The sequence below is a fragment of the Silurus meridionalis genome, chromosome 29 (assembly GCF_014805685.1).
Source record: "Silurus meridionalis isolate SWU-2019-XX chromosome 29, ASM1480568v1, whole genome shotgun sequence".
Taxonomy (NCBI): Eukaryota; Metazoa; Chordata; class Actinopteri; order Siluriformes; family Siluridae; genus Silurus; species Silurus meridionalis.
Genome location: NC_060912.1, coordinates 5,850,470 through 5,874,823, shown reverse-complemented (window position 1 = coordinate 5,874,823; position 24,354 = coordinate 5,850,470). Strand labels below are relative to the sequence as shown.

Below are 24,354 nucleotides of genomic sequence, written 5' to 3'. Positions count from 1 at the left end.
CTAAAAAGTATTGCAAGTCTCAAGTTCTTCTTCTGCTTTCGTCAGCTCCCATTAGGGGTCGCCACAGTGGATCATCCGTCTCCATACCCCTCTGTCCTCTACATCTGCCTCTTTCAAACCATCTACCTGCATGTCTTCCTTCACCACATCCATAAACCTCCTCCTTGGTCCTCTTTTCCTCCTTCCTGGTGGCTCCATCCTCAGCATTCTCCTACGGTTATACCCCATGTCCCTCCTCTGCACATGTCCAAACCATCTCAATCTCACCTCCCTCACTTGTCTCCAAAACGTCCTACATGTGCTGTCTCTTTAATAAACTCGTTTCTAATTCTGTCCAACGTCGTCACTCCCAACGAGTCCAAAGCTCTTGTACATCTCTCTTGCTTACTCTCTACACAGCACAACAGACCGGGCTTCATTTATCAAACGTTTAGTAAAATCGTGTGTAAATGTTTTTGCCTAAACCAAAAACCGATCCACAAAGGTTTCAGAACTCTGATTTTCCTTTTCACCTGAAGACCAAATGGAAAAGTTTTGACTTGTATTATATGCATATAAAAATATGTATTATATGATTTGAATTCTGCTTTTTCCATGAAACGATGCATTCCACATTGCCCTTCCTGCACAGCTGCACTTTATTAGGACCGTTTTAATTTCAACATTTGACATGCTTTCATGGGTGTAAATGCTGCGATATATATGTATATTGTGTACATTTGATTTCTATTTCCATTATTACAGCTCTGTTATGTTCATCATCCAACTACTGTTTTACCTTTAATCTTTTACATTTAAAAATGTCTTTTTATTCATATCCACTTTATATGTATATTTATTGTGCAAAACAATTATTTCAGCACGCTATACAAGGATTTGAGTAAAGTCAGGTTAATGAATGGTACCTAAAGAACCATGGTACATTCATTGTTCAGAGTCGAGAGCTCTATAGGAGGCTACTCAAGATCTTCCGCTCCAATCCAAGTAAAGCATATGTTCATGGAGCTGATTTGGGTCTCGTAGTGCAAGTGAATGGAAAATGTAATGCTGCTGCATCCATAGACATCCTGTACAATTGTGTGTTCAGAGAGAAGAACCACATATGGCTGGAAAAGTCACACATACAGAGTCGCTAACCCCCAAACATGTTTTTGATAAGACCTCAGGAGAGACGTTTATAATTATGTAAAAAAACCTGGTATTTTTACATTTCCAAAATCAAATGGCTTGAAATAATGAGCCGATTAAAACCCAGTCTGTTTAAGAAGTAATGAAGCGTCCTTACACCAAGACCTCTGTTTTCGTTGTCCTTATAACAACGTGTCTCTTGCACCCTTGTACAGTCACATTAACGAGTCTGCGTTCGTATTCCGGTATTTATATATACGGTATTTCAGGAATGCAAAACCTGCAGTCATGTCGCATTCAGGTCTCTCAGCTATTTCCTGATAGCAGAAAAAAACATTTTTACACATTGTAAGGGTTTGAAGGAATTCACTGTTTTTTTAAAAGCAATTTTAATAATAGACATTGTCATGAAAACAGCTTTATAGCAAAACTTTGTATTTGTATGAGTTTTTACTGGTTCTCACTAACACTTTAGGGATAATTCACGTTTGGTCTAATGATGTTCTACTGATGGTCTAATGATTTTTTTTGTGTGTACGCAGGAGCCGTTGGGGCTGCGCCCCTGTTCTCCATGCCACGCAGGCCTGGCTATGGCACCATGGGGAAGCCCATCAAGCTGCTGGCCAACTGCTTCCAAGTGGACATCCCAAAGATGGATGTCTACCTGTACGAGGTGGACATCAAGCCGGAGAGATGTCCACGCCGTGTCAACAGGTTTTTTTTGTTTTTTTTTTGGGAAAGAAATGATTGTGTGTGTGTGTGTACTCTCATTTCTCTTATCTTCATTTGAGATCGGTGCCCAAACTCGGTGCCCAAACATGGCTTTTATTTTAACGTCCACTATTGTTTTTCCTTATTAACGTCACCAGTGCGCTTATGCAAGAAATATGAGCTTTTAGCCCTCAAATATGCCAACTAACATTAAAAAAAAGGAAAATTGACAGGTTTTCAACGAGTTTTAGAAATATTTGTTTGCTGATATCAAAGGCACAGCTGTGTGCTTATATAAATATATATATATATATATATATATATATATATATATATATATATATATATATATATATATATCTTCCACATTTTAATTTACTGTTTCTTATAGTGGGATTTCATATATATTGGAACTTACTTAAGTATATTATAAGCAATACGTGTATATTAAATATATTATATGTATTCCTGCCCTATAAAACCATTCCAATTTCTTATGTGGCCCTTTTGGAAAGATAACTGCAGGGGTGCTGTACATGGACTACAATTTGTGGACACCAGATTGCAAGATTCTTTTGGTGCTTTTTGAACAGTCCACATTCAGGCCCTGTTTACTATTATAGTAACCAACAGTCTTCTGAGAAGATGTTCCACTAGATTTTGGAGTGTGCTTGTGGAGATCTTTTGGCTCGTTCAGCCACAAGGGCATTATCAAAGTCAGGTAATGATGTAGGTAAGGAGCAGCAGTGGGATTCATCCTAAGTGTCGCTCCATGCTAAAACAGGTTTGGGTCTCCTAGTTTAAGTGAATGGGAAATGTGAGGCATCTAAAGACGTTTCTATACGACTTTGTGGTAACAGATCGGGAAGAAGCACAGATGGCTGAAAAAGTCACGTTTCCAAATACTTTTGTAAATGTAGTGTATGTTTCCCAGCAGAAAGAGACTGTATTCCAAGCTATGACAATAAACATGTGTATTTTGTTCCCTTTGGTAACTTCTAGGGAGGTTGTGGACTCCATGGTGCAGCATTTTAAAGTGACCATCTTTGGAGACAGAAGGCCGGTCTATGACGGCAAGAGGAGCTTGTACACAGCACACTCGCTACCAGTTGCTGCAGCAGGAGTAAGACACACACGTACACATACACACATGCACAAAACCTGAATAAATGAATGCACTAGGGTACAAAAGTCCAACATCCCTTTCGCATGTGGTATTTCAATGCATTTCAGGATTCTATCAATCGATCGTATTGATCAACCTAAAAGTCTAAACACACCCAGGACGCATTTACAGCAGATTTTAAATCTGAGAAATGGTAATTGATAATTGCATTCATCTATTTGAGCCATGTTTGACAATCGAAAAGAAAAAATTATAAAAGACGCACATGCTTTGCTTTGTGAATCCTAACGCATTTAAAGGAAATGACACGTGAAAGATTTGGTGCCATAACCATTCGAACCACGCAACAACTAAAAGGAAAGAGCGTCCGAGCGCGACGACCCGATTTGCATATCATCTTAGCGTTACGGCTATCGGATTTCAGCCTGACCAACCGCAGACGCATTCGACTGTAATAATGTAAAACCATCCCATGAAATGTACTGACCTTTTCCTCAGACATTACATTGAGACAAAAATGAGTCAATGTGGCAACCATTTCTTCTCCATCATCTTGGCAAACTCGTGCTACATTGGTCCTTCTACTATCTTCTGTACTTTACTCCAAAGCTGAAGTATGCAGTACTCGACCATCACACTCATGCGAGTTGGTATCAAAAAAGTCTTGAGACAAGAAAGTACTTTATTTATCTGCATTTGCAACAGTTCTGAAATCCTCAGAGAGTCTTTACCATGAGGTGCCATGTTGAACATCCGGTGGTCAGTATGAGAGAACTGTACTCAAAGCACCAAATTGTAACTTCTCTAATACAAGATACACACATTTGTGTGGTCCTGTCAAGCAGACAAAAACATAACCATGATGAGATTATGTATATGTGTATATTTTATTTTAGTTTTGGAGCTTACTAAATACATTTATTGCCTTCGTTATTAGAATTCAAAATGCTGTCTCATCACTTTCATTTCTCTGCTTTGTGCAGGTGGACCTAGATGTGACCTTACCTGGCGAAGGAGGCAAAGATCGACCCTTTAAAGTCTCTATAAAGTTTGTATCGCTGGTCAGCTGGCACATGTTGCACGAGGTACTGACTGGTCGAAGTACACATGAGCCTCTGGAGCTGGACAAGCCAATCAGCACCAACCCTGTACACGCTGTAGATGTGGTGCTCCGCCACCTGCCCTCCATGAGGTAAACCCTGTGCTTTTACAAACCGAACGTCTGTATGTCTACCTAGTTATTCTGATCGTTTGCTTTGGTCTGTCACGGAAAGCATTGTACAGAACCATTCTCAGATTTGTTTTGAAGTACACGGGATTTGTCCTGGATTGGATTTGAATACACGATTCCATCAAAAGTGTGTTTAAACTTCTGTGGGTGTCTGTTTCGTTTAGGTACACACCAGTAGGCCGGTCGTTCTTCTCCTCTCCTGAAGGTTATGATCATCCTCTGGGTGGAGGCAGGGAGGTGTGGTTCGGTTTCCACCAGTCCGTGAGGCCTGCGATGTGGAAGATGATGTTAAACATAGACGGTTGGTGCAGAACTTCCTTGGCTCGCATAGTTCAACTGAAATATATTGCACATAGTTTTGTCACGTAAGATCGGAACTCACTTTGTTTTTGTTTTTGTTACGTTCACCCTGATAATAGTATCGGCTACGGCGTTCTACAAAGCCCAGCCCGTGATCCAGTTCATGTGCGAGGTTCTGGACATCCATAACATTGACGAGCAGCCACGCCCACTGACCGACTCGCACAGAGTCAAATTCACCAAAGAAATCAAAGGTGCGTATGCGTGCGCGTCTTGGGATCGGCTGCTACGGCCTAACCCGGGTTTAGATTAGTGTGATTTTACACACCGTTCCAACTAGACTGCCGTTTTGAATAGGAAAATTTGAATTTGAATGTTCGAAATAAAGAAAAAAACATACGATCACTAGACTGGCTAGAGAGCTTTTCTCATCAGGTTCATTCTGATGGTTCTCATTCATTCAGGTGTGCGATTTGCACCACCGTTCATAATGCTTTTTTCTTTCTTTCTTTTTTAAATCAGTGTGATGGCTGACAAATTGTGAATCACTGCCTTGTTTTTCAGCAGTTTGCTCTTCTTTTGCCTCTTCCAAATCTCTGGTGAAGTGACATTCGTCCCCACACATGTTCACTCCTTCTTAAAGGGTAGAACTGTAATTGTTGGGAACTTATTCTGTATTATATGTAACTGGCATTCTGAGTATATTTTCTTCTTTTAACATTTGTTCAGCCAGTCATAAGACATTGCATACTTATACTATATATATATATATATATATATATATATATATATATATATATATATATATATATATATATATATATATACTATATATTGTATATCAGGCATAACAGTACGGTGGTGGTTCAGTTGGGGGGCTGCATTTCTGCAAATTTGACCAGGACCAGTGTCCTCAGTCCTGAGATATGCATGCAGATGCTTATTCATCATTCACTACCATCAGAAAGGTGTCTGATTGGCCCCAAACGTATCCTGCAGCAGGACGTCGACCCCAAACGTACAACCAATATCATTAAGAACCATCTTTAACATGGAGAAAGAACAAGAAGTCCTGGAAAGTATGAGTTTTGGCCTCTACATCAGTGGTCCCCAACCCTCGGGTCAGTCAATTGTTACCGGGCCGCACAGAAAGAATACATAACTTACATTATTTCCGTTTTATTTATTATCTGATTCTGAACGATGTTTTATTTTGGAAAATGATTGGATTCTTTCTACCACATCTGTCTATGACTCACTCTTGATGCATGTCATGATGTTTGCCTCTGTCACATGTCTTACCAACATTCACTACCTCCTTAAAGGGGCTGCTCCGGCCGCTAACACATAATACGTTAACGCTAAATTAAAACCCCAAGCGAGCAAAATGAACAAAAAAACAACCCAGTGGATTCACATGTATTATTATATTTAGAAAATATCGTTTTTTATGCCGGTCGTATCGTTTTATTTTGTTGTATTTATCCGCCACACCTTAAAGGCCGGTTCGTAAAAATATTGTCTGACATTAAACCGGTCCGTAGCGTAAAAAGGTTGGGGACCACTGATCTAGAGAGCCCTCATCTCATCTCAACATCATGGAGTCTGTCTGGGATTACATGAAGAGACAAAAGGATTTGAAGCAGCCCACATCTACAGATCATCTATGGCCAGTTCTCCAAAGTGTTTGAAACAAACTACCTGCTGAGTTCCCCTTAAAATTTGTGTGCAAATGTACCTAGAAGAATTGATGCTGTTTATCAGTTGTCCCCTTGTTTCCATTTTGATCGAAATAAAGCACTTATTATTTGAAAGCGTTCTCATTTGCAACGGTGTCAATTGACAGTGTTGAGCCAAAAAAAAAAAAAAAAAAAGATTTGCCAATGGCTTGAGGTTTCAGGTTGCAGTTGGGCTCTCCCACTACCGGCAAAAAGAACAAGTATGTGTGCGAGCAGAAGTGACAGTTGAGAAAAGAAGCAGCGTGTAGGGTTTGGATTGCGATCGCAGTGGATATCTTGAGCGAGTTTTACCCGTTCCACACATGTATATTTATTTCCTTCCTGTGGTTTCAGCTTCAGTAACGGATTTTTAGTACAGATTTACCACCATGCACACACCAGATAATATTCTGTGCTCTCTGTGTCATGATAAAACTAAGATTTCTATTACAATTTTAAAATCATAAAAAAAAGTATTATTAGATTTATTAATTTATTATTGCTATATTCATATCGCTGTATGTCCAGGTGCAATATTTTAATAGTTTTAATATATCAAGCAGCCCTAGTTTTGAGAAATCTTATTTTGCTCTTGTGGCGTTTTTATATTTATTGATTTATTTTTATTTTTATTGCATATTAAAAAAACAAATGTAGAACTAAAATTGCATAGTCCGATTAGATCGCTTTTCCACGCCTCACTACACCCTGCAAGCTCTATAATTAATATATACAGATGTTATATTTAATGAAATACAAGAAAATATGCTTTTTGGATATCAGGATCTCAGTATGCCAATAATCAGTAATATCAATATCAATCAATAATCCGAATCTCTACTCTTTTCTTTCAGGTCTGAAGGTGGAAGTGACTCACTGCGGCACCATGAGGAGAAAGTACAGGGTGTGCAACGTCACCCGTCGGCCTGCCAGCCACCAAACGTGAGTGCATGGAGCCCTGAGGAGTCGCAGCTTTCATTGCACCCGACTACGATTGCCTGTTTAACAGCATTTAAAAAAAAAAAAAAAAGAATTGTTTAATCAAATAGGGTTCTAAGAAAAGTTCAATATATTTAGAATTCATTCAGTATTCTCACGTTTCATTCAATACATTCAGTATATTCAGGGTTTTTATTCAATTTTCTCATTCTTTCAATTTCCCAAAAAAATATTTAAATATATAATTATATATACAGTACAGACCAAAAGTTTGGACACACCTTCTCATTCAAAGATTTTTCTTTATTTTCATGACTATGACAATTGTAGAGTCACACTGAAGGCATCAAAACTATGAATTAACACATGTGGAATTATATACATAACAAAAAGTGTGAAACAACTGAAAATATGTCATATTGTAGGTTCTTCAAAGTACGAATGGGAATTTTCAACAGACTTTTGTTCATCTTAGAACATGCTAATTATTATTCCATAAAGTTGTTACTCTCTGTTTCCATGCTAGATTATAAGTCTTATTTTTTTTTCCCCCTTTTTCTCTTCTTCTCAGGTTTCCGCTGCAACTGGAGAATGGCCAGACTGTGGAGAGAACAGTAGCACAGTACTTCCGTGAGAAATACAACCTACAGCTCAAATATCCCCACTTGCCCTGCCTGCAGGTGGGCCAGGAGCAGAAACACACATATCTGCCCCTAGAGGTGAGCGCCACTCATCTTTCACTGTTGAATAGTTTAATAGGTGAGGTGGATCACAGTGCATTGTGGTAGAGGACTACTGTACCAAATGGATTATCCTCATGAGGTGGATGTAGATGGAGTGTTGAAGGAAGGAATGGGACAAATCATCTCACACGTTATATTAAATATTTTGTATTTATTTTTTGGCAGAAGTGCATGTAATTGCCCATTATGCAAAAAATACTAAAAAAAAAAAAAAAAATATATATATATATATATATATATATATATATATATATATATATATATATATATATTAAGGCTGTCAATCAATTAAAAATTTTGTTGCAGTTAATCTCACGATTGTCACTAGTTAACTCGTGATTAATCACAACTTAATCGCATATTTTTATCTGTTCTAAATGTACCTTTCAAGTTTTTAATACTTGAATCAACATGGCCATGGACATACATGCAGGTATTATGCAAATGCATATTTATTATTAGTGAAACCATACTCAACATAGAACAATTCAAATTAAATTAATCAGAGTGTTTTAAATGGCTTAAATTATCGTGACGCCAAACAGAACTTTTGCTTTGTTTCCACACGGACAGTTTTAATTGCCGGATGTGTGCACCATGGCAGATTTTGGTGCTTGATTTAAAACTTGGCGCATCAGTATTTTTTTTGTATCTGAGTAAAAGAAAGGACGTTGTGAATAAATGTGTGTTGTGTTGAAGGTTTTAGTTTCACCTCTATTATATTTATTTTTTGTAAATTTTCTTTTTTATAAAAAATTGGGGGAGCAGTAGTTCAGTGGGTAAAGTGCTGGGTTATTGATCGGAAGGCATAGCCAAGCTCCCACACTTGGGGTACTTGAGCAAGGCCCTTAACTCTCTGTGCTCAAGACGCGCTGTATCATGGGTGACCCTACGCTCTGACCTCAGCTTCCGAACATGCTGGGATATGCGAAGAAAATTTTGTTTTATTTCTTGACAAACAAAGGCTATATATATATATATATATATATATATATATATATATATATATATAGCATAAAATGTTTTATTTATTTAATTTCCATATTTCTTTATATATATTTTTTATTTTCTATTCTAAATGTTGCAGCATTTACTGACATTCTGACAGGAATGTCCGATCCAGGTTTAGATCCTGTACTGGGATTGAGGTGCCTGTGTTTTGGGAAAAGAAATGGGGAAATGCAAACACTGTAGCAACTGCTTGGAATTTCCTAGCAACCCTCTAGGAACCATTTGAAATGTCATACCAACCACCTCACAATGCCCTAGCAACACCTATGTAACCATTTGAAATATCATAGCAACCACCTAGCAAGACTGAAGCAACTGCTTAGAATATCCTAGCAACCTTTAGCAACCACCTCAAAACATCCTAGCAGCCAGCTGGAATGACATAACCGCCACCTAGCAACTTTGTAGCAACCACTTAAAATATCTTAGCAACCACGTCACAATAACCTAACAACAACCTATAATATAAATGCCACCGTAGCAACAACTTGAAATATCATAGCAACCACCTAGTATCCACACACCTGGATCCAACTTGGATAATATAACTTCCATCTTGCAACACTGAAGCAACTGTTTGGAATATCCTCACAATTGAAATGTCATAGCAAACACTTCTTGCGACCATCTTGCAAGACTTTAAAAACCAACTGGGATAGCATACCCGTCACCTAGCAACACCATAGTAACCAACATAGTAACATTTGAATACCATAGCACCCACCTCCTAACACCAAAGTCAAGTCAAGTCAAGTTTATTTGTATAGCGCTTTTCACAACAGACATTGTCTCAAAGCAGCTTTACACAAATCAACAGTGATGGTGAATGGTGTGCATTTGTCCCTGATGAGCAAGCCGTGGCGACTGTGGCAAGGAAAAACTCCCTTAGATGTTATGAGGAAGAAACCTTGAGAGGAACCAGACTCAAAAGGGGAACCCATCCTCATCTGGGTGACATCAAGAGTTTGATCATAAATCTTTCAACAATACAGAACACTGGAGAGTGAGAACTAACATGATTACTGGAGTATAAGATTATAAGTAATGTTCTTTCTGCAGTCTTAAACAGTCTATATGGTTAGTAGCTCCGAGTTTTATAAGCTCAGCATTTGTGATCACCACAGATCCAGCATCAGCTTCTCCATGCCAGAGCCTTTAAACACTCCAGGAGGTCCAATGTCAAAACTCCACACATGTAGCGGGATCCAAATGGCACTGGTACGCCTCTAGATGGTTCAGGATGTTTGTGAGTTCGGCATCTACTTCTTTAAAGGTCCGTAATCATCACGAGGTGGGAGGTGACTGAGCTGGAGCAACCTCAGGATGCCTCGGGATGGGGAGAGAAAGAGAAGCAGTGGAGAGGAATTAGCGTAGCTGCTGTTCATGATATTAACAGCACAAGTTGATAATGTGCATGTGATCAGATGTTCTGGAGCACAAGGTTATGATGTGATGTGTGTTATGTGTAGGCTTTGCTAAAAGATACGTTTTAATCTACACTTAAATTGGGTGAGTGTGTCTGAGCCCCGAACACCGTCAGGAAGACTATTCCAGAGTTTAGGAGCTAAATGTGAAAATGCTCTACCACCTTTAGTGGACTTTGCTATTCTAGGAACTACTAGAAGCCCAGAGTTTTGAGATCTCAGGAGCGTGGCGGATTGTAGCGTGTTAAAAGACTGGATAGATACACGGAGCCAAACCATTTAGTGCTTTATAAGTGAGAAGTAATAGTTTGTAGTCTATTCGAAACTTAACAGGAAGCCAATGTAGGGACGATAAGATCGGGGTTATGTGATCATATTTTTTTGACCTTGTAAGAACTCTGGCTGCTGCATTCTGGACTAACTGAAGCTTGTTTATTAATGAAGCAGGACATCCACCTAGTAACGCATTACAGTAGTCTATTCTGGAGGTCATAAACGCATGGACGAGCTTCTCTGCATCGGATATAGACAACATATTTCTTAGCTTAGAAATATTTCTAAGGTGAAAGAAGGCTGTTTTGTAACCTGATTGATGTGATTTTTGAAAGACAAGTCGCTGTCTAAAATAACACCCAGGTCTTTTACCGTTGAACTAGTGGTTACAGAACATCCGTCTAAATGCAGGTTGAGATGCTGGAGCATCTGTATACCAGTTTTGGGCCGATGAGCAAAATCTCAGTCTTATCAGAATTTAAAAGTAGAAAGTTATGGGTCATCCAATCTCTTAGTTCCTTAACACACTCAGTCATCCGGGTTAATTGAGCTGTATCGCCTGGTTTAGATGAAATATATAGCTGAGTATCATCAGCATAACAATGGAAGCTAATTCCATGCCTTCTAATAATATTTCCTAACGGAAGCATGTATATTGTGAAGAGCAGGGTCCTAGAACTGAACCTTGCGGCACGCCATAATTTACTTGCATTAGCCTGGATAGCTCTCCATTCAAATCTACAAAATGGTAACGATCGGACAGGTAGGATTTAAACCAGCTTAATGCCTGTCCCTGAATGCCGATGTAATTTTGTAAGCGATCTAGGAGGAGATCATGGTCTATAGTGTCGAATGCAGCACTAAGATCTAGTAAAACCAACAGCGAGATGAAGCCTTGGTCTGAAGCTAAAAACAGGTCATTAGTTATTTTAACTAGAGCAGTTTCTGTGCTATGATGGGGCCTAAAACCTGACTGAAATTCTTCAAAGATATTGTTCTCTTGCAGGTAGGAACATAACTGTGCAGCGACAATCTTTTCTAAAATCTTAGACATAAATGGGAGATTTGAAATTGGTCTGTAATTTGATAACGTGTTTGGATCCAGATTAGGTTTTTAATGAGGGGCTTAATAACTGCTAACTTGAGGGATTTAGGGACGTGACCTAAAGATAGTGAGGAGTTAATAATATTTAGAAGAGGCTCACCAGTTGTATATAACACTTCCTTCAGTAATTTAGTAGGAATTGGATCTAACTGACATGTTGTCGATTTAGCTTTGGCAATAACATTATACAGCTCTTCCTGTCCTATACATGTAAAACAGTGGAGTTGTGGAGTTGAAGGTAACACTGTCTCAGGAGATGCTGTAAGAGGTTGAACTGCCACAATTGTTTTCTAATGTTATCTATTTTTCAGTGAAGAAAATCATAAAGTCCTCACTACTAAACTGTGATGGAACACAATTTTCAGAGCCCTGATTTGTAGTTAGTTTAGCTACTGTACTGAAAAGGAACCTGGGATTGTTTTTGTTGTTTTCTATAAGTTTGCTCAGGTGTTCAGCTCTAGCAGCTTTTAGCGCCCGTCTGTAGCTGAGCATACTGTCTTTATACGCGATTCTAAATACCTCCAATTTAGTTTTCCTCCATTTTCTCCAGATTACGTGCTGTTCTCTTGAGGGCATGTGTATGACTATTATACCAAGATGCAGGTGCTTGGTCTCTAACCTTTTTTAACCGGATAGGGGCAACGGTGTCTAATGTGCTAGTGAGGATAAGGTCTATGTTCTTAGTTATCTCATCAAGATTAATAGTAGTTATGGGTTTAGTGAGAAATTGAGATAAATCAGGCAGGTTATTTACGAATCTGTCCTTAGTGGTTGGAACAATAGTCCTACCAGGTCGATAACGTGGTGCAACACGGCTAATCTGCTCTACCGGTAGTGTGTACAGTATGAGGTAATGGTCTGTGATGTCATCACTCTGAGGTAAAATATCTATATCAGTGACGTCTGCTCCGTGGGATATTATTAAGTCTAGTGTGTGGTTAAAGCGATGAGTTGGTCTGGTGACGCTTTTGTTTAACCCCAAAAGAGTTTAATAAGTCAACAAATGATAATCCTAGAGCATCGTTTACATCATCTACATGAATATTAAAATCTCCTACAAGCAGCACTTTATCAAAATTGATCAAGAGATCTGATAGAAAACAAGCAAACTCTTGAAGAAAATCAGCGTAGGGTCCTGGGGGTCTGTACACGGTGACCAGAGCGAGTTTACTATGTATGTCCGAAAGTACAACTTTAAGAACGAGCACTTCAAATGATTTAAAGCTGAATCCTAACATCTGACTAACATTAAGAGAAGCAGTATAAATGGTTCCTACACCCCCCCCACGACCAGTCTGACGGGGCTCAAAGCTACTTCTCTTTAAGAAAAAGAGAAAGATAAGAGAGAAAAGATGAGAAACAAGAGAAATAAGAAAAGATAATGAGAGAAAGAGAGAAAGAAAGAAAGAAAGAAAGAAAGAAGAAAGAAAGAAAGAAAGAAGAAAGAAGAAAGAAAGAAAGAAAGAAAGAAGAAAGAAAGAAAGAAAGAAGGAAGGAAGGAAAGAAAAGAAGAAAAAAAGAACAAAAGAGAAAGATCAAAAGAGAAAGGTAATAAGAAGGAAAAAGATCATGAGAAAAGAGAAATATTTATAATGTTACATGTTTGGGGGGATTTTGGGGGATTTGGAGGGATTCTGTACACTAATGTTTAGGAAATAATCATAAAAATGTGAAATCTTTTCCATGCATTTGGATGAAATGATCTAAAAGATCATCTGTAATAAATGCAGACCCTGAATGTTATTCTGACACATTGTTGTGTATTGGGTTGCCAGATGCGCGGCTGCTTAGCGGTGTAAAAGCCTCTAATGGACTGTTGTTATGCAGGTGTGTAATATCGTAGTTGGGCAGCGCTGCATTAAGAAGCTGACTGATAACCAAACGTCCACCATGATTAAAGCCACAGCTCGATCAGCTCCGGATCGCCAGGAGGAGATCAGCAGACTGGTGAGTGTCACAGCAAGCTCCGTGCTTACCACACCCCCCTCCCCTGACCACCACACCCCCTACCCTGACCACCACATCTCTTTACTTTTTCTCTATTGTTTCTCATTAGATTTATTTTCTTTCTTATCTCTCTCTTTTTCTTTCTCTTTGTCTTTCTTACTTTTTCTTTTCTTTCTCTTTTCTTTTCTTTCTCTTTGTTCTCATTATATTTCTTTTTCCTCTTCTTATCTTTCTTTTTCTTTTTATCCTTCTCTTTTCTTTCTTTTTCTTTCTTTTTCTTTCTTTTCTCTTTGTCTTTCTTACTTTTTCTTTTTCTTTTCTTTTCTCTTTGTTCTCATTATATTTCTTTTTCCTCTTCTTATCTTTCTTTTTCTTTTTATCCTTCTCTTTTCTTTCTTTCTTTCTTTTCTCTTTATTTTTCTTTTCTTTTTCTTTCTCTTTTCTTTTTCTTTTCTTTTTCTTTTCTCTTTTCTTTTCTCTTTACTCTTTTCTTTTCTCTTTTCTTTCGTTATCTTTACAACTTTTTCTTTCTTTTTCTTTGTCTTTCTCATTATCTTTCCTTTTTGTTTCTTTTCTCTTTTCTTTTTACTTATCTTTCTCTTGATCTTTCTTTTTCTTTGTCACTTATTTTTTCTTTATCTCGATTCTGGTTACAGGTGCGCAGTGCAAACTATGAGGCTGACCCGTTCGTGCAGGAGTTCCAGTTCCGCGTGAGAGACGAGATGGCCGATGTGACCGGCCGCGTATTGCCCGCCCCCATGCTGCAGTACGGCGGCAGGGTGAGCTCTGAACACTTCCTGGTATCTTCTCTCCTTTTAATCATGCAGTTTTTATGTGTGTGTGTCATTGTGTGTGTTTCTCAGTGTAGCATTTTCAAGTGGATTGAATTCTCCTTTTGATTTTAGCTTTGCGTTGGATAGTTGTAGCGCGATTCAATTAACTGTCTGTATGATCACTGTCTTTCCTGCGTATGCGTCGGTTTTCTGTTTCTGATTTCTGAATTAAATTTTTTGTTGGAGGATTGTTCATTACTAAATACCATTGACAATTTTAGTTTTTTCCCAGATTCCACATGACCGTGTCTGTACTTGATGATGGCGTACTACATTCCCAAAACTTGAAACTGAATTATAATTTTTGTACTCAATTTACCTCAGGTGTCATACAACCCCAAGTCCAAAAAAGTTGGAACAAAATGTAAATAAAAACAGAATGCAATGATTTGCAAAACTCATAGTGGGAGTGGGAGCTCAGTGGTTAAGGTTCTAGGTTACTGATTGGAAGGTCGGGGGTTCAAGCCCTGGTATCGCCAAAGCTGGCACTCTTGGGCCCTTGAGCAAGGCCCTTAACCCTCTGTGCTCCAGGGGTGGCGTATCATGGCCAACCCTGCCCTCTGACCCCAGCCTTCGAGCAAGTTGGGATATGCGACGAACAAATTTCACTGTGTTGTAATGTATATGTGACAAATAAAGGCTTTACTATTCTTTTTCTTCTTCTATAAATCAATATACTATTCACAATTTTTTTTAAATGTTTAAACTGAGAATATGTACCATTTTATGGAAAAAAAAAAAAAAGGTAATTTTAAATGTGATGCCTGCAACAGTTCTTGTTGACTCAGGCCTTGTTTACCTCTGTGTAGCATCATGTCTTCTGTTCAGTTGTTGAAGTTTGGAGAGGAATATTGGACATTTGTGTCTGATACAGGATTCTAGCTTCTTAACAGTTCTGGGTGTCCTTTGTTGTTTTTGACCCGTGTTGCCGCCCTTAAATTGAGCCCTATTTTTTTCTTAAAATAATACATTTACTCAGTTTAAACATTTAATGTTCTATTGTGAATACAATATGGGTTTTTGAGATTTGCCTATCGTTGCATTCTGATTTTAGTTACATTTTTACACAGTGTCCCAACTTTTTTCAGTATTTGGGGTTGTACATCCCATTTTGTCATTATATCTATCAGGATATTTGCCTTCATGAAGTTTTTATATTGAACTATATTTTACTTTATATAAGTATATAAAGCAACATTAGGCTGCAGATCTTAAACTAAATTCGAGTGATCTGTGTGTTTGTGTGTTTAGAATCGCACAGTGGCCACTCCAAGTCATGGCGTATGGGACATGAGAGGGAAGCAGTTCCACACCGGAGTAGAAATTAAAATCTGGGCTATCGCTTGCTTCGCCACCCAGCGACAGTGCCGAGAGGAAATGCTTAAGTAGGGATTCTCGTCGGCTTTTTTTTTTGTTTCTTTGTGTCTTTTTTTTTTTTCTTATGTATTGTGTTCCATTTTGTGATACAGAAGCTTTACTGACCAGTTGCGTAAGATTTCAAAAGATGCCGGGATGCCTATTCAGGGCCAGCCATGCTTCTGCAAGTACGCTCAGGGAGCAGACAGTGTAGAGCCCATGTTCAGACACCTGAAGAACACCTATGCTGGCCTGCAGCTCATCATCGTTATCCTGCCTGGGAAAACTCCTGTCTACGGTAAAAGACCTGCTTCCACATGTGCAATAAGACCAGACAGTCGTACAATTCCTACGCATTTTGCAAATCTGATTTGATTGATTTAAAGGTCTGAATAAGTATGTGGGGGAATATATTTGTGTTTCCATACTATTGCCCTATTTTAAAATGTAAAATGTGTGTGTGTATATATATATATATATATATATATATATTATTATTATTTTTATTTTATTTTATTTTTTCTAAAACAAAAGGCACACATCCAGATAAATTTAAAAACAAGGTTTTAGTAAAAAAAAAAAAAAATACATATATATATATATATATATTACACACGTGTCGCATCCATAGTTTTTCTGAATTGTGAACAACATATTATACATTTGTTAATTGTATTAGGAAAATTCCGTCTTCATAGGAAAAAAGTATGCTACATTTAAAAAAAAAAAATTTCCCATTTAATTAATTACTTTACATTCTGTGTAAATCTCTTGGAACAAACAAAAAATATTTCTCCTTTTTTCTCTGGAAGCTAGTGTTAATTTGACATGATTATATAATACCTCTTGTTCTTGTGACATCCAATAAAATTAAATAAAAAATTAATAATAATAATAATAATAATAATAATAATAATAATAATAATAAAAAGCGTTAGGTATTTGCTTTCCGGCTCTTTGAAACGTCGTGTAAACCACTAAAAAAAAAGTTTCCGAAAGACGTTTTCACAGTCGCATTTATCCATTTTGGCGATCATTTACCAAAGCGAATATTTTGTTAACTGAAACCGCAGTATAAGCGTTTCAAGCGAAAACGTCTGTGGGGACATGGTCAAAAGGTGTTTTTGTTAACGGACTTTAGTTCTGTTTTGCAGTTTCTTGTACATACACAATCCTCCTGTTGCTGTAGGATAAAAGGTTTACAGTTTAAAAATGAAATGTATAAACAATGAACAATGCACTGTTTTCGAATTGCCGTTTTAATAAAATGCTGTGATTTGAACGTGGTTTGGTTTCGGTATTAATTTATAGGAGCTACAGAGGCCACAACCTTCCGTCAATTGTTTACAAACATTAGAGATTGTAGCGTAATACGCGTTATAGTTGGAATTTTAAAATCAGATGTTAAATATGGTCTTAAAAAGCTTTAAGGAATTCTGCACGTTTGTCTGGAAAAATATGGAATTTTCAAATAAAAAATGTTTAGGAACCCTGGGTTGATGGGTTGAACAAGGACTACACTGAAAATCACTTTCTTTATATATCCATCGACTGACATTTTGATTTTGTCCTGTGTGTGTGTGTGTGTGTGTGTGTGTGTGTGTGTGTGTGTGTTTTTTTTTTCCCTGCAGCGGAGGTAAAGCGCGTCGGGGACACCCTTCTCGGCATGGCCACTCAGTGCGTGCAGGTGAAGAACGTTGTGAAGACGTCGCCGCAGACCCTCTCCAACCTCTGCCTTAAGATCAACGTCAAGCTCGGTGGCATCAACAACATCCTGGTTCCTCATCAACGGTCCGTAAAGCCGGTTACATTTCAACGTACTGTAATGTTTAATGGTTTGGACCTTGTAGGACTCATTTGTTGTCATTTCTTGTCCACTTGCAGTCCGTCCGTCTTCCAGCAGCCTGTCATTTTCTTGGGTGCCGATGTCACTCATCCACCTGCAGGAGATGGCAAGAAGCCCTCCATCGCTGCGGTGAGGAAACGTCTCCTATTTTGTCGCACACATTTCTTTGTTCTTAGATCAAAACCTTTGTTTTATGAGACTTCTGCGATTTGCACTGGATCTCCGCAATGATGTCAAAATGCAGGACTCAAGACTCAGGACTCAAATCTGGCGAGTGGTGGTTTCTGGGCGAGAAACTCGCATGTGAGGAGAGCTGGTTGACAGGGGTGCATGGGCATTGCGGACCATCTGGTATTCCGTCCACCACAGATCCGGTCGCTTTCCCCAAACGTCCTCCCTCAGGATTAGCATCGGTTGCACAGAACCCGATGTGCCTTAGGCGATGTCTTTTGGCACACTGGCTTATGTTGGTCGGTGCGCCCTGTGACTGTGCGCGCAGCCTTGTGCTGCCATCTGTTGGCGTGTTACAAAACGAATCTTGAAAATTTTTGTTCCACCTCGTATACATTCCTTATATGCTTTTTAGGATTTCAATGGTGTGTGTGTGTGTCTGTGTAGGTGGTGGGCAGCATGGATGCCCACCCGAGTCGCTACTGTGCCACAGTACGTGTTCAGCGACCCAGGCAGGAGATCATCCAAGACCTGGCCTCCATGGTCCGAGAGCTGCTCATCCAGTTCTACAAATCCACACGCTACAAACCCACACGTCTCATCTTCTACAGAGACGGGGTGTCGGAAGGACAGTTTCGGCAGGTCAGTCCTCTAAACGTGCGCTCGCTCAATTTTGTCTTAAAAAGTAAAAAAAATAAAAATCTAAATTTTAAGACTTAAGTCTTTTAAATCACTGTTCTTTTGTCTTGCACTTTTAAATGTTTTCATTTTGTTCATTTGTTCATTTTGTTTGTAAGTTGCTAACAACGTGTGTTTTCGTGTCGTAATGTATATCGCAAATTTCATTCTCAATGGTCTTAAAATGACTTTGAAAAGTCATAGATTTGACTGTGACTCCTTCAGAAACTTGATTTGATGATCATGCTGAATTATTCAGGTGCTGTATTACGAGCTGCTGGCCATTCGGGAAGCCTGTATAAGTCTAGAGAGAGAGTATCAACCAGGCATCACTTATATCGTCGTGCAAAAACGCCACCACACACGCCTTTTCTGCGCTGACCGCAACGAGAGGGTGAGGAAAAAAAAAAACTATCTTTTCTGATATTTTCATACATTTCCATGGACAGTGGTACCTCGGTTTCCAGAAAAGGGCTGGAAAGCCTATTTAATTGTATATTGGAGTGAATTTTCCCAATAGAATCAATGTCAATTGAGATAATGCTTTCCATAAAATATCTTCATGTAAAAAAGTATACAGTACAATATACAGTAATACAATATAATAATACAATTATAAGTGATGTTAAATTAATCTAAAATAAATAAACATGATCTTTACTGTACCTTTGAGGAGACTCGAGGCTGAGATGAGGTGTGGAGGAGGATTATTTTTTGGAAGGAGAGTCTCCTTCTATTATGATTTTGGGAATGACTGTATAAGACTGTAGAAAGAACATTACTCATAATTGTACATTCCAGTGCTCATGTTAATTTTCACTCTTCTGTGTTTTGTAGTGTTTTAAAGACTATACACTCTTAAAATCTCCCAAATGAGGATGAGGTTCCCCTTTTGAGTCGGGTTTCTCTCAAGGTTCCTCCCTCGTAACATCTAAGGGAGTTTTTCCTTGCCACAGTCGCCCCAGGCTTCATCATCAGGGAGAAATACACATGGTTCACTTTCATTCTTAAATTCTGTAAAGCTGCTTTAAAACAATGCCCGTTGTGAAAAGGCTGGGGCGATGTGTAAAGTGGAAGTTTAGTGAAAGCAGCGTTTTGGTTGACTTGACTGTCACCCGAAACGCTGCTTTCACTAAACTTCCACTTTTTAGATTCACTTTTTTGTTTATTATTCACTTAAATCTCCTTTTTTTTTTTTTTTTTTTTTTTTTTTACTTTCATCAAAAATCTCGCTTGATGCTCGTCAAGTTTATTTGTATAGCGCTTTTCACAACAGACATTGTCTCAAAGCAGCTTTACAGATTGTACAGAACAGTTGAGGTGAACGATGTGTATTTATCCCTGATGAGCAGCCGTGGTGACTGTGACAAGGAAAAACTCCCTTAGATGTTATAAGGAAGAAACCTTGAGAGGAACCAGACTCAAAAGAGGAACCATCCTCAATTGGGTGACATCAAGAGTGTGATTATAGTCTTTAAACAATACAGAACACTGGAGAGTGAGAACTAACATGAGCACTGGAGTGTAAGATTATGAGTAATGTTCTTTCTACAGTTTTTTACGGTCAGTTGTGGTTATAAAACTTGGAGCTACTGAGCAACTCATAAAAAAGCTCAACATTTGTGATCATCAGAGATCCAACATCAGCGTCTCCATGCCAGAGCCTTTAAACACTTAAGGAGGAGTGTATTGGATTTTCGCTCGCAATCCTATGCAAAATTTCAGTCAAATATTTGCTCGTACTACAAAGCAACTGCGTTACTCGCAAACTGAGGTTTTACTGTATGTTACTGGCTTTTTTTTTTTTTTTTTTTGGCTTTTGCTTTTGCTTTTTTTCTCTCAAAACCATAAACCTCGCTTTCTCAGGTTGGACGGAGTGGAAACATTCCTGCCGGCACTACAGTTGACACGGACATCACCCATCCATATGAGTTTGACTTTTACCTCTGCAGTCATGCTGGAATACAGGTAAACAAACACACACACATGGTGGGACATCAATACTCCCCCAGAATAGCCTCAATAGATTGTCTGAAACTGTCTCAATAAATATGCAACAATTTTTAATTAACAAATAAATGGCATTGTTATGGACTGATAACTGAAGCATATTTGGTTGGGGTGTAACGGAATACAACATTCACGGTTCGGTACCTCAGTTTATCAGGGTTTGGTACAGTTAGGGGGAAGAAATGCAAAACGTCTAATTGCTTGTGGGTTTTTTTTTTTTGGGAACGTCAACCGTTTATATTTTTCAAACGCACTGAAATCAAATGCCTGCTTGATTTCATATAAAATATATATAAATAAAATCAAATAAATCCAATTAATGCAATACACTTATTTTTTATTATATCAATTGCATTAAGAAATGGATTTAATTGGCACATTAAATTGATTAAATAAAATGGAATGAATGGGAAAAAATTCAGTAAAAAAAATTTACAAAAATTGTCAATAAAAAAAACTAGAATGAAAAAGTTTACACACACGCCTGCACTCATTAATATACATCTCTGTATTACACAAATAGGATCCAACAAATGTGTGTTGTACTTATTTTAGCAAATTTAAACAAATGTCTTTATTTCCTCTATCCGATAACTCCCTCGGTATGTGGAATTGTCAGGTTTTTCTACTTTTAAGATGAAACGCAAAAGAATCCATAGCGCTTGACTCTGGTAAAAACTGGAACTGCGGCATGAGTAGATACAGCGACACTGCGCTAACTCTAGTTCCTTTTTTTTTCATACCCCTGACACTCTTTTGTATGTTTTCAAGTTTAATAGTAATAAAAACTTGCAGACCGCCACTTAATACGTTGGTGAGGTACTCGGGGGTTAACTATGTTCTGCATGTGAAAAGGATTGCATTCGGTACACATGTGCACCGTACCGAAAGCCCTACGGTTCGGTACGAATACGTGTCCTTTTCACCCCTAGTATCTGGTGTTTTGATGGCGGTGGTGAAGGCGTTCGTTCTGTCGTTCTGTCATCGCCAGTTCAAGCTTTATGATGCCAAAGCCATTCTTGACCAAGAGTGCAAAATTGGCTGAGTGAGGATATATTCTTTTTTTGCGACGCATGACAGTCACAAAATATGTCTGTGTTATTTATTGAGCCCGAACCATACAACAAGTCAGAAGCTCTTGTACATACACATAACAAGTTGGATCTCACCTTTGACTCGACGCTGCTGTTTTGTTCTCTCCGTGTCTCAAGGGCACGAGCCGGCCCTCGCACTACCACGTGCTGTGGGATGACAACTGCTTCACAGCCGACGAGTTCCAGCTGCTCACCTACCAGCTGTGCCACACGTACGTGCGCTGCACCCGCTCCGTCTCCATCCCAGCGCCTGCCTACTATGCCCACCTAGTGGCCTTCCGTGCTCGCTACCACCTGGTTGACAAGGAGCATGACAGGTAAGAGCCGTTTATCGTGTGGGATGGAAACTGTTAGGAGCATACGCTTCCGTCACACGAATTAGCTGAAGAGACAGTTGGTCATTGAGTGTATTTATGCCGAAAGAACACAGTGTCTGATATTTAAACTGGAAGAGGGCAAACACACACACACACACACACACACACACACACACACACACACACACACACACACATATATATATATTGTGTTAGAGAAGTGAAGAAAAGTGTGTTAGAGAAGTGAAGAAAAGAGTGCAGGCAGGGTGGAGTGGGTGGAGAAGAGTGATAGCAGGAGTGATTTGTGATAGAAGAGTATCTGCAAGAGTGAGAGGGAAAGTTTATAGGACTGTGGTGAGACCTGAGATGTTGTATGGTTTAGAGACAGTGACATTGAGTAAAAGACAGGAGGTGGAGCTGGAGGTAGCAGAGCTGAAGATGCTGAGATTTTCATCGGGGGTGATGACGATAGAAATTAGTTTATTAGAGGGACAGTGCATGTAGGACGTTTTGGAAACAAGGTGAGGGACGCGAGATTGAGATTGTTTGGACATGTGCAGAGGAGGGACATGGGGTATATCAGTAGAAGAATGCTGAGGATGGAGCCACCAGGAAGGAGGAAAAGAGGAAGCACAAGAAGGAGGTTTATGGATGTGGTGAGGGAAGACATGCAGGTAGTTGGTTTAAAAGAGGCAGATGTAGAGGACAGGGGGGTATGGAGACGGATGATCTGCTGTGGCGACCCCTGATGGGAGCAGCCGAAAGAAGAAATAATCCATACAAATTCTACCCTGAGCCTGTGTGGGTTGAATGAGGAGAGACTGTGGGGTCTTTGCTCGGTCAAGCAGCTGACTGAAACGTACAATTTGTTTCGTAAAATAAAATAAATGAATAACAGTAGTTCATCAGCCATTTGTATAGAGGTAACGGAATGTATTTACATTCAGTAAAAAATGCTAGACACTTTGGCATGATTCTACTGCTGCCATATAAAAGACTTTTATTAATGATATGTAGGAAACAAAAGCAAAAAAAAAAAGCTATAATGCAGTAAAACTGAGAAACTATTAAGAATAAATACATTTGTGCGTATTTGTTTAAACGCTGAAGGCAATTTCAAGTGTTTTCTTTTAATAAACAATATTTACTCATTCTCAATTTCTCTCTTTTTTTCTGTCAGTGCTGAGGGCAGTCATGTGTCAGGACAGAGTAATGGGCGTGACCCCCAATCCCTGGCCAAAGCTGTGCAGATTCACCACGACACCCTGAGGACCATGTACTTTGCCTAACTCCTTCTCCTCGTCCCCTCCAGCACTTACCTGTCACACATACGACACCATGCACTGAAGCCTCGTCCCCTGTCGCATCAGTGACAAGTCCCAGCTGCTAAAAACGAACTAAACGCAACTACAGCAAAAGGGGAAGGGGTGGGAATTAACACTGTTATGCAATAGAATATATAAAAAAAAAAAAGCAACAGCCAGGCTTTTCTACAAGCCAACATATAGATCTGTGAGTCCCGACAAAAGGTATGGCATTTGTACACTTATTTATTAGTATCAAGTTTCTCTGTGACTGGGTTTTTTTTTTTTTGTTTTTGATTGAGATCTTTTATTCTTCTAATTCGTTCAACTCCAACTTAAGGACTTGATATCAGATCTAAAGGTCAAACGCTTTCACTCTCATTAACGGAAGAGCGCGACACCACTGGAGGGCGGTGTGGCATCAAAGAACCGATCGGTCACGAATCAACGTTACGTCCGCGCCGCAATCGAGCGCCGAATATCAACGCGTCTGCGCGATTTTATGCCATATGTCATTCACGCCATGCGATATTGCTTCTGAACAACGGTTCTAGACCGAAAATGAATCTAGAGTAACTGACTTTTTCGGAAACACGATATGGCAAAATCTTTGGATCGAGTTATTTTTCTTAAGCAAAAAATAGTTTCCAGTGAAGCTACAGCTTGAAAGGAAGTCCTAAAGAGACGTGTTACAAACACCAACTGCCCAATCAAATTTGGTGGCCCAGAACAAACGGTTATGAAAATTTGATTAAGATAAAGTGTAAAGTGATGCTGGGTCATTGCCAAAGGACGATGCGTTCTATTCTAAATACGAATTGTTTTACATTTTATACATATACACAAACTATATGGATAAAAGTTTGTGGACACCTGACGACAATAAGATAAGCTTTTTAAACATCTCATTCCACATCCAGTCCCCATTTCCTGATTATAACCTTCAACCTTCTGGAAAGATCTTCACTCGATTTTAATTGTCACATATACACTACAGCACAGTTGCATTCTTTCTTCGGATTTCCCAGCGATGTTGGGGAAGCTGGGGTCAGCGCTTCTGGAGCACAGAGGGTTTAGGTTCTTGTTCAA

At 38.9% G+C, this 24,354-nt stretch overlaps 1 protein-coding gene across 2 annotated transcripts in view; it reads left to right on the top strand.

Annotated features, from left to right (window-relative positions):
* The window catches only part of ago3b (argonaute RISC catalytic component 3b), a 36,197-nt gene extending 12,366 nt beyond the window's left edge, over positions 1-23,831 (top strand). The window contains exons 2-19 of one of the 2 annotated variants that reach the window (XM_046844213.1): positions 1,671-1,842; positions 2,842-2,962; positions 3,949-4,157; positions 4,361-4,497; positions 4,616-4,750; positions 7,069-7,156; positions 7,725-7,872; positions 13,537-13,656; positions 14,313-14,435; positions 15,741-15,874; positions 15,959-16,143; positions 17,477-17,636; positions 17,730-17,820; positions 18,310-18,504; positions 18,800-18,934; positions 20,407-20,508; positions 21,762-21,961; positions 23,142-23,831. In XM_046844213.1, coding sequence (XP_046700169.1) covers positions 1,671-1,842; positions 2,842-2,962; positions 3,949-4,157; positions 4,361-4,497; positions 4,616-4,750; positions 7,069-7,156; positions 7,725-7,872; positions 13,537-13,656; positions 14,313-14,435; positions 15,741-15,874; positions 15,959-16,143; positions 17,477-17,636; positions 17,730-17,820; positions 18,310-18,504; positions 18,800-18,934; positions 20,407-20,508; positions 21,762-21,961; positions 23,142-23,250 — 2,564 coding nt within the window. In that variant the 3' untranslated portion in view covers positions 23,251-23,831. Of the gene's footprint in view, positions 1-1,670; positions 1,843-2,841; positions 2,963-3,948; positions 4,158-4,360; positions 4,498-4,615; positions 4,751-7,068; positions 7,157-7,724; positions 7,873-13,536; positions 13,657-14,312; positions 14,457-15,740; positions 15,875-15,958; positions 16,144-17,476; positions 17,637-17,729; positions 17,821-18,309; positions 18,505-18,799; positions 18,935-20,406; positions 20,509-21,761; positions 21,962-23,141 lie in introns of both variants that reach the window. The other variant, XM_046844212.1, reaches the window with a different exon arrangement.
* The last annotated feature ends 523 nt before the right edge of the window (positions 23,832-24,354 follow it).